At 34.0% G+C, this 15,369-nt stretch overlaps 1 protein-coding gene across 8 annotated transcripts in view; it reads left to right on the top strand.

Moving 5' to 3' along the window:
* Positions 1-15,369, top strand: part of PCDH15 (protocadherin related 15) — a 714,536-nt gene that overhangs the window by 630,984 nt on the left and 68,183 nt on the right. For all 8 annotated transcript variants that reach the window (XM_065894178.1, XM_065894175.1, XM_065894174.1 and 5 more), the window contains one exon: positions 2,194-2,321. In XM_065894178.1, the coding sequence (XP_065750250.1) occupies positions 2,194-2,321 (128 nt within the window). The remainder of the gene's footprint in view (positions 1-2,193; positions 2,322-15,369) is intronic.

Genomic DNA, 15,369 nt, shown 5'->3' with positions numbered 1-15,369 from the left:
GTGTTGTCCTTCTCACAGTATTCTCTTATCCATTTTATCAACACCACTTTCCTTTCTCCCCCACCCACCCTGCATCTTTCTTGTACTATGCTTCATAATTACCTTAAAAAAATGATATAATATGGAGGGAAAAAAAGATTCTTCAAATACTCAAGGAGGTAAATAGTATATTCCCTTAAACGAATTTAAATGAGAGTTGCTTCCAAGTTTCTGCCTTAGAAATAATCAAAACCCAAATTAGGTGAAAGATCGTGATACAGTCCTTAGTCCTTACACACACCTAGTGAAAGTGTATGAGCCTCAGAAATCTATGGTGTCATGGACATTGTATGTTAATGAATCAGAAAATCTAAGTGAATGCTATTCTAGTGATTAAACTATAGGGGTACTTTAATTATTTTTGGACTGGCCAACATTTATATTATGTTCCTTAATTAGATACATCACAATTTCCACCCTCCTGATTTATTCAAGTATAATTGACAAACTGTATATATTTAAGTTGTACAATGTGGTGTTTTGATATACATATATACTGTGAAATGATTGCCACAAGTTAGTTTTCACATCCATCAACTCACATTTGTGTCCTGTTGTGTGTGTGTGTATATGTGTGTTTGGTGAGAACATTTTAAATCTATTCTCTTAACAGATTTAAGTACATAGTACAGTATTATTAACTATCATCACCATGCTGTGCTTTAGATCCTCAGTTTTAGTTTGACTTATTTTTTTAAAAAGATTATCAAATTAGCTCCTTTGATTCCAGAAATTTAAAATTGCTACTAAGATGAAAATGGGTTTCATTTTGGATGAACTCTGTTGGTGGCTGACCAGGGTGCAATTTGAAGCCCTGGTACTGTAGGATAGAGAATCATAGTCTATCATTAACCTTACTTCCCTGCTGGTATGCTTCTTTGTTGACCTAGTAAGTTTTTCTTTTTGATTCTAGCTTCTCCAGTTCAGGAATGGTGGGAAAGAGGCCAATAGGGGAGAAACTAAATGAATAACAGTAGGACAGGTGTAAAACCTTGTGGTTAACTCTCTTGTCCCACTGACCTTTCCCAAGTTAAGCAAAAAGGAGCCTTTTTCTAAATTCTTACTAGGACAATGAAGATTATTCATTCATTTAATCGACACATATATTATACACCCATGATCCACCCACTGTGCCAGTAGGTTGGTGTTAATTAGTTATAGCTGAGGATACAATAAAGTAATAACATCTGAGTTTGCCTGATAGTTTGTAGATCAATTGCCGTATATTTGATCCTACTTGAAATGCATGAGAAAAGTTTACTTAGATAATACATCAAAATATTTATGTAATTTGAATCTACTTTTTGCAAAATGTTTACCAGTTATTCCTCATTTTATCTGGTTTGTAAGTTATTTTCATTTATCAGATTCTTTGTAAAGGGTCATTCTTGTACTAGTAAAAAGTGCTACATTTTTCCTTAAAAGTGCGATGATTGAGGGCGTGAGATTTTAACATGTGATGAAATGTATTCTTTATAGTATATTTAATGTGGTTTAAATTATAAAACCCAGTATTTATAAGTCATACAATAATCATCTCTCCAGCTACATCTTTTCCAATGAATGCTAGATAGCCTCTAATGCACGATAAAATTTGTTTTCCCTTTGTGGAAATAAGCACCTCACCCAAACATTGTTTACTTCTAATCTTTATATATATATATATATATACACACACACACATATATGCATATATATATAATACTACATGTTAAGCTAAGATAATATCATTGCTAGTTCTATACTTAAGAATAAAAATATTTTTAAATTTATGGCAGACTTATTTCATAAGGTGTTTTATATATTTATGTCACTTTGGTGTAATTTGTAATGTGTGTGAAGTATTTGTAAATATGAAAGGTTGAATTGTTTTATTAAAATTAGCAGAACACAATAGTGTCTATTAAATCAAGTAAGATGAATTAACAAGACATTATAACTAAAAGAAATAGCAGCAACTTAACATTATGTTGCCAGAAACATCATTATCAATGTCCTCTTTGGGTATGGGGTATTAAGCATGCCAATTAGGAATGACTTTCTGATTTAAGTTTCTTCCACTGTTCAAAAGAAAGTACAATAATTATTTACTCCAGTCCATCTTTTTCTAATTAATGACCATCAATAAAAAATATATTATTTCTTTTCCTCCAGGCAATAGAGCTAAAGTGTATATTGAGATTCAGGATGAAAATGATCATCCCCCAGTGTTTCAGAAAAAACTCTACATTGGAGGTGTATCTGAAGATGCAAGAATGTTTGCTTCTGTGCTCAGAGTTAAGGTATGAGAACATTTATTAAGATACAGAACTAAAAAGTCAAAGAGATCATATTTTGTAGATAAACTACAACCATGTAATTTATATTAACTGAGTACATTTTCATAGTTTAAACAAAAGTCTGAAACGGATAAATGAGTTTAATTAGTCAAACTAAATACAGATTAATTATGAGGTGAATACTAAGCAACTTTTTGTGCTTTATTTTTACTATAAAAATAGGAACAAATTATTTATGATGTTTTACATTGAATAAGATATCAAAATGTCTGTTTTCCTAGTATATTTGTATGCCTTTAATATTCAGGATTAATTTACAGTAACTCCAAAGAGTCTCAGAATGGAGTTTCTTGTAGCAAATATAAAATTACTATTTTCTGATTGAAGAAATAATGTAATAAATTTTGTAATTCTTTTTTCTGCAATAATTTTTTTAAAATTCAAGATGCTAGTTAAATCAATGTAAAAAAATAACACTACTAACATTAGTACTTTAGTAAAGATTTTTTAAAACCTTCATATGTCAGAAATGTTAGAACTTAAAAACACAATATCATAGACTAAAGTTGATAATTTTCAATTTTTCTTTAGTTAATTATCAAATACGTTTTCAGATTTTTTCAATAGTACATAAAGTTGAAATAGTTTTATAACTAAAAAATTTGTAAATATTGCATTACACTGAGGAAATTTTATAGGCTATAGGATTTTAGATTATTAATTACAGAGTTATATTTCTGAAGCTATTTTAATAATCAATTTTTAAAATAGCTATTAGCATACAAACATAAAACCTAAATATTTCTAAGCAAATCCAGCTATTGATTGCCTCTAGTTTTGCATATGAGTAGTTGCCTTTCTTTCCCTATTACCAGGAGTACCATGATTGAGCTCTTCTTACATATGATTTTATCACTTTAACATCCTTAAGTAAGAAAGAGAAAAATCAACCAAGCAAATAAAGCATGTGTGTTGTACTTGCAAAATAGCTCTTCCACAGTGCCAAATTCTGACTCCTGATTTGAATCACCAGTTGCAACTAAAATTGGTGTACAAATTCAAGCCAATTACATTATATCCAACTTGCATTATGATTTACAGGTAACAGTCCTTTGTAGTTGATTTTTATCTTATTTTACATTTTAGTCCTATTAACGATTGATTCAGTTTATTCATTTAGTCAGTAAATAATTTTTGGGTGTTTATAGTGTGAGTTGTTCTAGAAGTTGGACATAGAGCAACTAAAAAATAATCAAACAAAAAACCCCCAAACTTCCCACCCTAGTAATGCAAACAAACTAATAGAAGAAACAAATTGTAGATCAAGAAAACAGGAACTATTAACATAAAGTCATGTGGTCAAGAGAGAGACTTGTCTATTTCTAGGTAAGGAGCATTCCAATATAAAGTCTCTAAAGTTGGAGGGAATTTGGGGAGGTCAGTGTGACTGAAAAAGACTGGCTGGCGATGAGACTGGAAATGCAGCCCAGGACCAGAATATGGGATTTATTTTAGATGTGCTTAGAAAGAAAGTTTTTGAATGGTTTTGTCTAGAAGTGTGACATAATCCAATATAAAAGGATTATTCTGGATGTTGTGCAGGGTGGGATGTGGGAGTAGATACACAGTGTTTTTAGACAAGAGTAGAAACAGAGCCCAATGCATCACTAGTCCAGGCAAGATTTGGTAGTGACTTGAACCATGGTGTAGAATGGGGAGATGATGAGAAGGAAGTAAAAAGGAAGCCAAAAGGATTTGCTGATGGATCATATGTGGGGCATTAGAGAAAATCAAGGTTGACTCTGAGGGTTTTGTTCTGAACAGGTCCCCATTGCTCCCTCGGGAATTATGGTGCAAAAATCAAGAGTTCACTTTTGTATATTTCATGTTTGTGAGACATTTTCAATATGCAAGCATAATTCTTGGCAAGATGGTTACAGATGCTGATTTAGATTTAGGAAAGAAATTGCAGGCCAGGAGGAAATCATGATATTAAAGAAAATGGATGTAGGTAGAAAAGTCCAGGGACTTCCCTGGCGGTCCAGTGGTTAAGACTTCGCCTTCCAATGCAGGGTGTGCAGGTTTGATCCCTGGTTGGGGAGCTAAGATCCCGCATGCCTCGCAGCCAAAAAACCAAAACATAAAACAGAAGCAATGTTGTAACAAATTCAATAAAGACTTGAAAAATGGTCCACATCAAAAAAACAAAAAGCTTAAAAAAAAAGTCCAAAGACTAAGCCTTAGGAACTCAATACTTAGGGATCAGGAAGAGGATTCATCAAATCATGCTGAGAAATTGCTGCCATGAGGTAGCAAGAATACTAGGAAAATGTATAATAGAGTCCCTGAGACTCGTAAGAACTAAATTGATGAAAGAGGGAGTGATCAACTGTCAAGCGCTGCTGTGAATAGAGTGCCCCTGTGTATTTTTACATGACCACTCATGCTAGTAGAAGTAATACTGTAGTGGAGAAAAAAAATAAGCTAAATGCTAAAATATTCCATTAATAAAGGAGATTATTCAAGAAACCTATAGATGACGGCAGTAAGAAAATTTAATGGGTGATATTATCTGATGATGGCATTTACTTCAGAAGAATTGCGAGAAGGTGGCAAAGGAGATAGAATAATGTTCTAGAAGCAGTGATTCAGAGACAGGACACGTGCCACCTATCTACCTCTAGGCATTGTGCTATGTCAGATATGGGAGCCACTTTTTGAGTCAGCCTTAGAAAGCAGTATCGTATGTAAGGGAGAGGACCAGGGTGGGAAGAGTAAAAAAGTAATGATAATATTCAAAGGGAAGGTTGAATATTTAGGGGATATTGCTGATGATGGACTATGAATTCCAAGGAATCCTGGTGAAAGGTTGGTGGTGGAAGTAAAGGTGAAGTGGGAAACTGAATCAAATTAGGGTGTGTGAAGAGCTACATGGGAAGAAATATCTGGGGGGTGAGAGATGCATCGGAGAGAAGCCATGGACTACTTTTGATGAGGTAGACAGGGATGGGATTGATTATTTCTCCAGGACTACCAAGAATTCCATAGGACAGTCCTTTCTTCAATTGATCAGTGGGTTATTCAGGCTAGGGAGAGGGGTCCTTTTCAGGAAACCAGTTTCATGCCATATAATATTCTATGTAGGAGGGGAGACAGAGAACGGATGTGAGAAAAAGTATAGCAATGTATTGATGCAAGTATATGCTGTTATGATTAATTCAGTTAGGAAAGCACAAATTGTTATGTGGATTCAAGGGAAGGAGACATTTTCATTGGTAAAGAACATAAAAGTTTTCCTGGGGGATGAAGAATTTGAGTGGCACTGAAGAGCCATTAGACTTTCTCAAAGTGAAATAAATGAGAATAGTCTAAGCAGAGGAAACACAAAGCTAAACCCAGAAAAAACAAAGTGCAGAGTGTGTTTGTGGAACAGTGATAGGAGGCAAGGACCTTAGGAAGTGATGGGGGTAATAAATCTTCAGTGGTGAACATTTTCAAATGCTGCCTTTAGCCTTGAAGCCTGGAAGCTTCTCCTTTACAAATTTAATCAGAGTGAAAGTGAGTTAAGCAAGTCTTTTCAGTTCATACTTAGGGCAGCAAAAAATGTTATTAGAAGTAGCCCTGGATCAGGGCCAGCCAAGCCCAAATCTTGGCAGAAGATGATTTAAAAAACAGGGAATCAGCCTACGATTGTGAAAGAGGCTTTTTACTACTTACTGTATAATATTGGGGTAATGTTAGATTTTATCCACCATACACGCAAGTTAAATTTTTTTAGTCCATCATGAAATCATAAAGATAAATTTTTTAAAGTTGTGTTATGTGTAGGAACGGTAAGAGGAAACATATTACAGGATTTACTAAGAAATATGAGACTAAAATATCAATGAATAAAACAATACTATTTTCAAATATGGACAGTGGATTAAAGGCATTACTAAAAGTATGCTAGGAGAAAGGCAACACAATGAGAGCATTATTGAAATTAATTATTCAATATAAGTGATAGTAAAAGAAGGAAAATTTTGTATATGTATATGTTTGTGTATGGGTGCACTCTGAAATGGTATACCTAATATGCTTAGAGACCTATTTAAAGTTTTTTTTTTTTTTTAGAAAATACACATTGTATACCTAGTGTGTGTTGAAAATACAGAGGCAAACAAAACAGACTGTCCTCTGCCTTTATAGAGTTAGCATTCTAATAAACTAGACCAAAAAAGCAAGTAATTATTAAGGCTTTTATTTAAACACACATGTAAAGATTTGGATTCTGGCTCAATGATATGAATGTTCATATCATGTTAAAGTAATTCCTGGATTGTGTCAAAGGACACAGAACAAGAGAATTAATTAGGGACTACCTGCTACATTTGCTATGGTTTAATGCTGATAACTCTGTCACAACTGATTCTTCAAAACTGATTTCCATTGATCACACCAATCAGTCATTTTAACTGCAGGGAGAGAGAGAAGAAAATCAACTTGTAATTTTTCTCTTCAGTCTTTAATATAAGAATTAATGTCCCTTGAAAGTATCACCCTTAGCATATACCCCAAAGAATTGAAAGCAGGGACTCAAACAGGTATTTGTATATCAGTGTTCATAGCAACATTATTCACAATAGCTAAAAGGTGGAAACAACCCATATGTCCAGTAATGGATGAATGGATAAACAGTGATTGCTTTACAATGTTGTGTTAGTTTCTGCTGTAAAATGAAGTGAATCAGCTATATGTATACATATATCCCCTTCCTCTTGGACCTCCCTCCCCACCCCCATCCCACCCATCTGTGTCATCACAGAACACCAAGCTGAGCTCCCTGTGCTTTATAGCAGGTTCCCAGTAGCTTTCTATATTACACATGGTAGTGTATTTATGTCAAACCAAATCTCCCAATTCATCCCACCGTCTCCTTCCCCCACTGTGTCCACATGTCCATTCTCTACATCTGTGTCTCTCTTCCTGCCCTGCAGACAGGTTCATCTGTACCATTTTTCAAGATTCCACATATATGCATTAATATATGATATTTGTTTTTCTCTTTCTGACTTACTTCACTCTGTATGACAGACTCTAAGTCCATCCACATCTCTACAAATGACCCAATTTCATTCCTTTTTATGGCCGAGTAATATTCCATTATATATGTACCACATCTTCTTTATCCATTCATCTGTCAATGGACAGTTGTTTCCGTGTCCTGGCTATTGTAAATAATGCTGCAATGGACACTGCGGTACATGTGACTTTTTTTTTTTTTTTTTTTTGTGGTATATGGGCCTCTCACTGTCGTGGCCTCTCCCGTTGCGGAGCACAGGCTCCAGACGCGCAGGCTCAGTGGCCATGGCTCACGGGCCCAGCCGCTCCACGGCATGTGGGATCTTCCCGGACCGGGGCACGAACCCATGTTCCCTGCATCAGCAGGCATACTCTCAACTACTGTGCCACCAGAGAAGCCCAACACATGTGACTTTTTGAATTATGGTTTTCTCAGGGTATATGCCCAGTAGTGGGATTGCTGGGTCATTAGATAGTTCTATTTTTAGCTTTTTAAGGAACCTGCATACTATTCTCCACAGTGGCTGTATCAATTTACATTCCCATCAACAGTGCAAGAGGCTTCCCTTTTCTCCACACCCTCTCCAGCATTTATTGTTTGTAAAATTTTTGATGACGGCCATTCTGACAAGTGTGTGATGATACCTCATTATAGTTTTGTTTTGATTTTCATTTCTCTAATAATTAGTGATATTGAGCATCTTATCATGTACCTCTTGGCCATCTGGATGTCTTCTTTAGAGAAATATGTATTTAGGTCTTCCACCCATTTTTGGATTGGGTTGTTGGGTTTTTGATGTTGAGCTGCATGAGCTGCTTGTATATTTTGGAGATTAATCCTTTGTCCATTGCTTCGTTTGCAAATATTTTCTCCCATTCTAAGGGTTGTACTTTTGTCTTATTTATGGTTTTCTTTGCTGTGCAAAAGCTTTTAAGTTTAATTAGGCCCCATTTGCTTGTTTTTGTTTTTATTTTCATTATTATAGGAGGTGGGTCAAAAAAGATCTTGCTGTGATTATGTCAAAGAGTGTTCTTCCTATGTTTTCCTCTAAGAGTTTTATAGTGTCTGATCTTACATTTAGGTCTTTAATCCATTTTGCATTTATTTTTGTGTATGGTATTAGGGAGTGTTCTAATTTCATTCTTTTACATATAGCTTTCCAGTTTTCCCAGCACCACTTATTGAAGAGGCTGTCTCTTCTCCATTGTATATTCTTGCCTCCTTTGTCTTAGATTAGGTGACCATAGGTGCGTGGGTTTATCTCTGGGCTTTCTGTCCTGTACCATTGATCTATATTTCTGTTTCTGTGCCAGTACCATATTGTCTTGATTACTTAGCTTTGTAGTATAGTCTGAAGTCCAGGATCCTGATTCCTCCAGCTCCGTTTTTCTTTCTCAAGACTGCTTTGGCTATTTGAGGTCTTTTGTGTTTCCATACAAATTGTAAAATATTTTGTTTTAATTCTGTGAAAAATGCCATTGGTAATTTGATAAGGATTGCATTGAGTCTGTAGATTGCTTTGGGTAATATAGTCATTTTCACAATACTGATTCTTCCAATCCAAGAATGTGATATATCTCTCCACCTCTGTGTCATCTTTAATTTCCTTCATCAGTGTTTTATAGTTTTCTGAGTACAAGTCTTTTGCCTCCTCAGGTAGGTTTATTCCTAGGTATTTTATTCTTTTTGTTGCAATGGTAAATGGTATTGTTTCCTTAATTTCTCTTTCTGATCTTTTGTTGTTAGTGTATTAGAATGCAAGAGATTTCTGTGTATTAATTTTGTATCCTGCAACTTTACTAAATTCATTGATGAGCTCTAGTTTTCTGGTGGCATCTTGAGGATTCTCTATGTATAGTATCATGTCATCTGCAAACAGTGACAGTTTTACTTCTTCTTTGCCAATTTATTCCTTTTATTTCTTTTTATTCTCTAATTGCCGTGGCTCGAATTTCCAGTACTATGTTGAATAATAGTGGTGAGAGTGGACATCCTTCTCTTGTTCCTGATCGTAGAGGAAATGCTTTCACTTTTTCACCATTGAGAATGATGTTTGCTGTGGGCTTGTTGTATATGGCCTTTATTATGTTGAGGTAGATTTCCTCTATGCCTAGTTTCTGGAGAGTTTTTATCATAAATGGGTGTTGAATTTTGTCAAAAGCTTTTTCTCCATTTTCTGAGATGATCATATAGTTTTTAGTCTTTAATTTGTTAATATGTTGTATCACATTGATTGAGTTGCGTATATTGAAGAAGCCTTGCATCCCTGGGATAAATCCCACTTGATCATTGTGTATGATCCTTTTAATGTGTTGTTGGATTCTGTTTGCTAGCATTTTGTTGAGGATTTTTGCCTCTATGTTCATCAGTGATATTGGTCTGTAATTTTCTTTTTTTGTTGAACATTGATAACTGAAATATGCTAATGAAAAATGACTGATAAATTTCATTACATCAAAATAACGGACTACAATGACAAAGAGCATAAAAGATTAAAATACAAGCAATTAGCTGAAAGCAAATATTTACAACATATATTTTTAAAAAAACTCAAAGAAAAGTTTCCAGAATATAGAAAGAACTTTAAAACAGCAACTATTTATCCAATAAAAACAAGGTTGAAAAGTCATGAATATTTGTCATATTATTCAAAAATTTCTGTGTGAGGTAAGAAAGATTAAGCTAGACCTTGGAATATTGTCCCTCTTGGGCTGTTGGAAAATACCAGTCAGTGAATATTATTTGTTAATAACAATAGCTGCCATTTATTTGTCTTTATTACTTTTCTGAGAACTGTGAAAACCTCTTTATTTTAGCCTACCGAAAGTGTTTAAATAAAGAAGCAAGCGAATAAAACAAACAGATAAACACACTTACCTATAAAGTAGATGCAATTATTCCTTGTTTTATTGTTGGAAAAATTGAAGATTAGTAACGTTACATAGCTTTCCAAGTATTACTCAGCCAATAACCAATGAAGTCAGAATTAAAAGTTTAAGTTTACCTTAGTTCAAGGCCTTTTCTTGTAATCTCTGTATCACATTGCTTTCTATGGGAAGTGAGGAGTAGTATCTTGGCAGGGGTAGAATGTTGGCAGAAAATAACATATTAAGTTCCTATGAAAAAATTGGAGATAATTAACATGGCAACTAACTGCTTCTCAAATTGAGATAACCTCTGTGAATTATGACCCCCTCTATTAAGGTAACAAGTCAGATCTGGTTTTAGAAACACTTTTTAATTTATTAACTAATTTGTCTAGTTTATTGCATGTCTTTTTAACTGCAACTGATAGCCTAATTTAATACAAATATAGGGACAAGTTAAATGTGATCAAGAGTAATTTAAATCTTTCTGAAGTATGAAGATATTTTCCAGAAGTTAATGCAATAAGGATTAATCCCTCCTTATAAGTTGCAGATATGAAAAATTCAGTGTCAGAAAAATTGAATTAAAATGTAGACTTGATTTCTACTGAAAGTCAAAAAGACCATGAACAGATTCAAGAAATTTATGGACTGAAAGAAAGTAATATTTCAAAAAAGCATCAAGAAAGGGAGCGTTCTGACCAATCTCTAATTCTTTATTACATTTCCTAAATAAGCTTGGAATGACAGCAAGAGATTTTAGCAGAAAGATGCTGGTGAGAGAAAAAAGCCACAGCCATGGTTAGAGGATGCAAATTTCCTTAGTGGCAAAAAGTATAGAAATATGCAAGAGTAACAATGCAGAGAGCAACATAATTTGTTTCTAGACAGAGATAAGGGCCTCTGAGGGATCCTGGTCTCTGGCCCTCTGCCTGCTCATATGGGTCTGACAGAAAACAATTCCAGCACACCCATGAGGGTTTAGCGTGTGTTTCCCCAGTGTAGCATCTTTTACTGGGCCAGACTCATGCCTGGCTTATGTCAAAACTGGTACTAATAGCAAACACCCCGTGTTTACACAATGCTAAGTACTCTAGACACTTGTCAGGAATGAACTCATGTGTTCCCCTCAGAAAGCCCATGAGCCCATGAGCCTATTATCATTCTCAATTTATAGATGAGAACACTGAGACACAGAAACAATATGTAACCTGCCCAATGTGTACACCTAGTCTGTAGTGAAGCCAGGATTCATAGCCAGGCACTCTAGCCCGGAGACAATGCTCTGTTCTCCCAGGTAGGACAGCGCTGGGCTGGAGTCACATCACTTGGATTCAGTCCCAGATCTGCTCTTAACTCTCTATGGAACATTACACTTCATCACTCTGGGCCATAGTTGTCTTCTCTTATGCAAATACTGCTTTAGAACTAGGTGCCCTTAAACGTCTATAACCGCTTCTGATGGTTTGCATGTTATTTACCTTAGGAAAATTACAGTGTGGGGGAAAAAAAAGCCAAGTACCCTAAGAGAATTGTTATATTTGAGAACTACATTGTAAAGGTCAAATTCTGAAATCCAAAGCACCACTTATTTTTCACAGTTTTTATGGTTTACTTGAAGTTATGGTCATTTGAAGCTGGTGGATTATTTTATAACAATTTCTCCCTAGTTGCTCCATATAACAAAGATGTAAACAAGTACCAGTCTGAAATTCCCATGAAATAGTAATTTTGATTCCCCTTTGCCAACTCTGGGAAACCCTGCTTTATACAAACACTACTTATTGTTTCAAGAGTGATGTTTCCTAGGAGATCTTACCATTTGTTTCCTTCATGATTACCATGCCATCTGACCTTTTATGGTCTGTACCTTGAACAAAGTGAATGCACACAGGTGCCTGAGGGCTCACTGTCTTCTTGGCTATAACCCTATAACTGAATTACTATCTATGTATCTATCTATCTATATAATTTAGATATTATATTGTTATCATGTATCTATGTGCTTGTTTTCTCTACTAGAATTCACATTTCATCTAAGCAAGTATCATGCTTTCTCACTAACTTAATGACATTATAGATACATTGTGTTTAACATCTTAAGGTGGTGTTAGAAATTTTATTTATTTTTACATGTAGTTATGTCTTTTAATATGTTTAATCAAGACTTCCCATGTAATACTTGAATAAATTATTGACTTTCAGATAAGTAAAATACACTTTAAATTAAACTCTTGGGCCTGGTTACAGCACTGAGAGTGACAGGACCTATCATTTCTCTGGTAATTTCCCTTCTTGTCAAAATTAGGAGCTTAGATTTGGTGATATCTTTATGAATCTATCATGGTTTTCCATTGATTTAACCACTCTGGAGAAACCAAATGTCAAGAAAATTATTTTTTCCTAACAACTGGTGTATTTTTGTTATATATTATTGTATCTTATGTATTTTTGGAAAAGACCTCATGTCTATTTTTGAATTCTATGGAGTATATGCAAACAGATGGTTACTAACCACTCTGTGTCTAAGAGTCTATACATTCTAAGCCTGTATTTTCCCCTGTGCAAGTTGAGAGATATGAACATAGCACCATCACCAGTTTCTGATGCATAACATTTGCCTCTTTTGGTCAGAACAAGCAGAAAATTATAGTTTTGTTGCTAGTATTACACATGGACAAGACCACATCTATCTTTGTAGCCACAAATGGAGTTTCCAGATAAAATAATTCCACATATATGTTTTACTCTCTTTCTCTTCCCCTTCTCTGCAAAAATCTGTCTTTTTATTGTCCAGAAGAGAGATCTAAAATCATCTCATTTACATAGTAGTAACTCAACTTACAATTGTTGGTTTGAATGTAACTTAAGAATTGCCTTAATTTTTATTGCTTAAAATAGGAATGGGACTATTTTTTTACAGGCTATAAATGTCTGAAGAATGACAAATTTGGGGTCCTTGAAAGTAGAGGAAAATAGCTCTCATAACTGGAAATTACCTTAAAAGAAGAGAGTTTGAGAACTTTTTATGGGTTTCAAGCCATCAGGCATGTACATGAAGAAAAAGTAGTTTATTTGGTGAATGTCCAAATCATTTAACCTTCCCTAAATTAATTGGTGGCCCATATATTTCAAAGTCTGATCACACTTTAGTGAGATTAAAAATGTTATTTAATGCTTGCATGTCTTTCAGATGATTAAATGTCTAACAATCCAAGGTATGGATGTGGAATATTATCTTTTGAATCAAGCTTGCATTTTCTTGTAGGAGATTTTATATGTTGTTGAGCGGTGATGGTTATATATACATTCCTATTTTATGTTTCAAGGACCATATCTTCCATCACCTGGTAGGAATATTGACAATCAGAATTCTTCTGAAATTTTCTGAAAATTCTTCTGAAATTCTTTAAACCTCCATTTAACTTTGTGCTGTACTGAACTGATACAGGAGACCTATAACACCAATCTTAGCAAAAATGATAAAAGTGAGCTTTTTAAAAGGTTTTTATTCATACTTCTCTAAATACACTTTATTTTTGAATTGCCTATTAGTACTGCCAATGAGAAGAGTAAAGTAGTAGATTTCCCGAAAATGTATTTTGAAGAAAATTCATTTCGAAAAAAGTCATAAAGAATGGATGACTCTCCCTAGTAATTCTAATGAATTTACATTAATGAAAACCAGCAGGCCTGGAGCAAGACTATGTACATAAAGAGAATATAATTTATATCGGTTAGTTAATAAGTCACTGTATATCTGAGAATTACAAAGAGACTTTTCAAATTTTTTTCAAAAACAGACACAGAAATGTCTGCAATCACAAAAATGCATTCTAATGAATAGGAATAGTAAAACTCTAGAAATTCTCATCAAGTAGATCCTGAAACTTTATGTGGTTGCTACACTAATTTTTGTAAATTTATATCTCTTTTTATAGTGCCTCATTTTATTTGTTCCCAGGATTTTTTTTTTCCTAGCAGTCATGGCCTCTTACAATCCCAGTGATCCATAAAAAGACAAAGTCAATGAGTTTCATAGTAATTTGAAAGACTTTATTACCACCTGAAGCCAATAGACCTGAAGATATGCTACAAGACAATATCAAAGATCTCCAATTCAGAGTATATAAGAACTTTAACAAACTGATGAGTGAAAACAGAACAAAACAAAGAGCTCAAGATAAAAAGATAGGAATCAGACTGGAATAGACCATGAATAAAGATATAAAAATTGGCAAAAAAATGTATAAAGAGGAATTCAACTTTATTAACTACTAGGGAATTACAAAATAAACCATAAGAAATCACCACATGTTCATCAGGATAGCTAAAATAAAAAAGACAAAACCAAATTTCAAAACAACTGAATTTCTCAGATATTGCTGAAGGGTTATAAATTGGAACAATATTTTGGAAAACAGTTTGACATCATCTACTAAGTGTGAACATATGCATATCCCCTAATTCATAATTTCTACTCCTGAGTTTTTATACAACAAAGATGAATACATATGCTCATAAGAGATATGTACGAAAAATCCACTATTTGTAAATACGTTAACTGTCTGTAAAATCAAAAAGCTGCAAACAACCTCAATGTCCAGCAAGAGTACATACATTAATATATGTGAGCAAATGAATTCAGACAAAAAATACAAATTTCTTTAAGTCCCTCTATATAAAGTCCACAAACAGGAAAAACTAATCTAATCAGAATAGTTGTTATTCTTAGGAGGAGACTGATAATGCACGCTATTTCTTGATCTAGATGCTGGTTATGTCTAGAGATATAATTTGAAAAATAAAAATAAAAAATTTAAATGTTTAAAAAGTGCTAAATTCATAAAAAACAAAAGGTAGAAGGTTATTCAACTTTCTGGTAATTCAAGCTGTTTTTCTTGGAAGGTGTAAAATCTGACCAAAGTAGAGGAGTTCATATTTTTCTTATTAGGCCTCTATGTAGTTAATATTAAGGAATTATCTATTTTTAATTCTTAGTGAAACAACGCCACATAGTTTTCTTTTGATTTTTAGCAAGAAAGCATATTTTGGGAAGATGGGACACTATGTTATTGGTGGCTGTGACTGAGAAATGCCAGTTATCAAGCATGATAGG

Source organism: Phocoena phocoena, chromosome 16, assembly GCF_963924675.1.
Source record: "Phocoena phocoena chromosome 16, mPhoPho1.1, whole genome shotgun sequence".
Taxonomy (NCBI): Eukaryota; Metazoa; Chordata; class Mammalia; order Artiodactyla; family Phocoenidae; genus Phocoena; species Phocoena phocoena.
The sequence above is the reverse complement of the archived record's forward strand: the minus strand, read 5'-3'. Positions and strand labels throughout refer to the sequence as shown.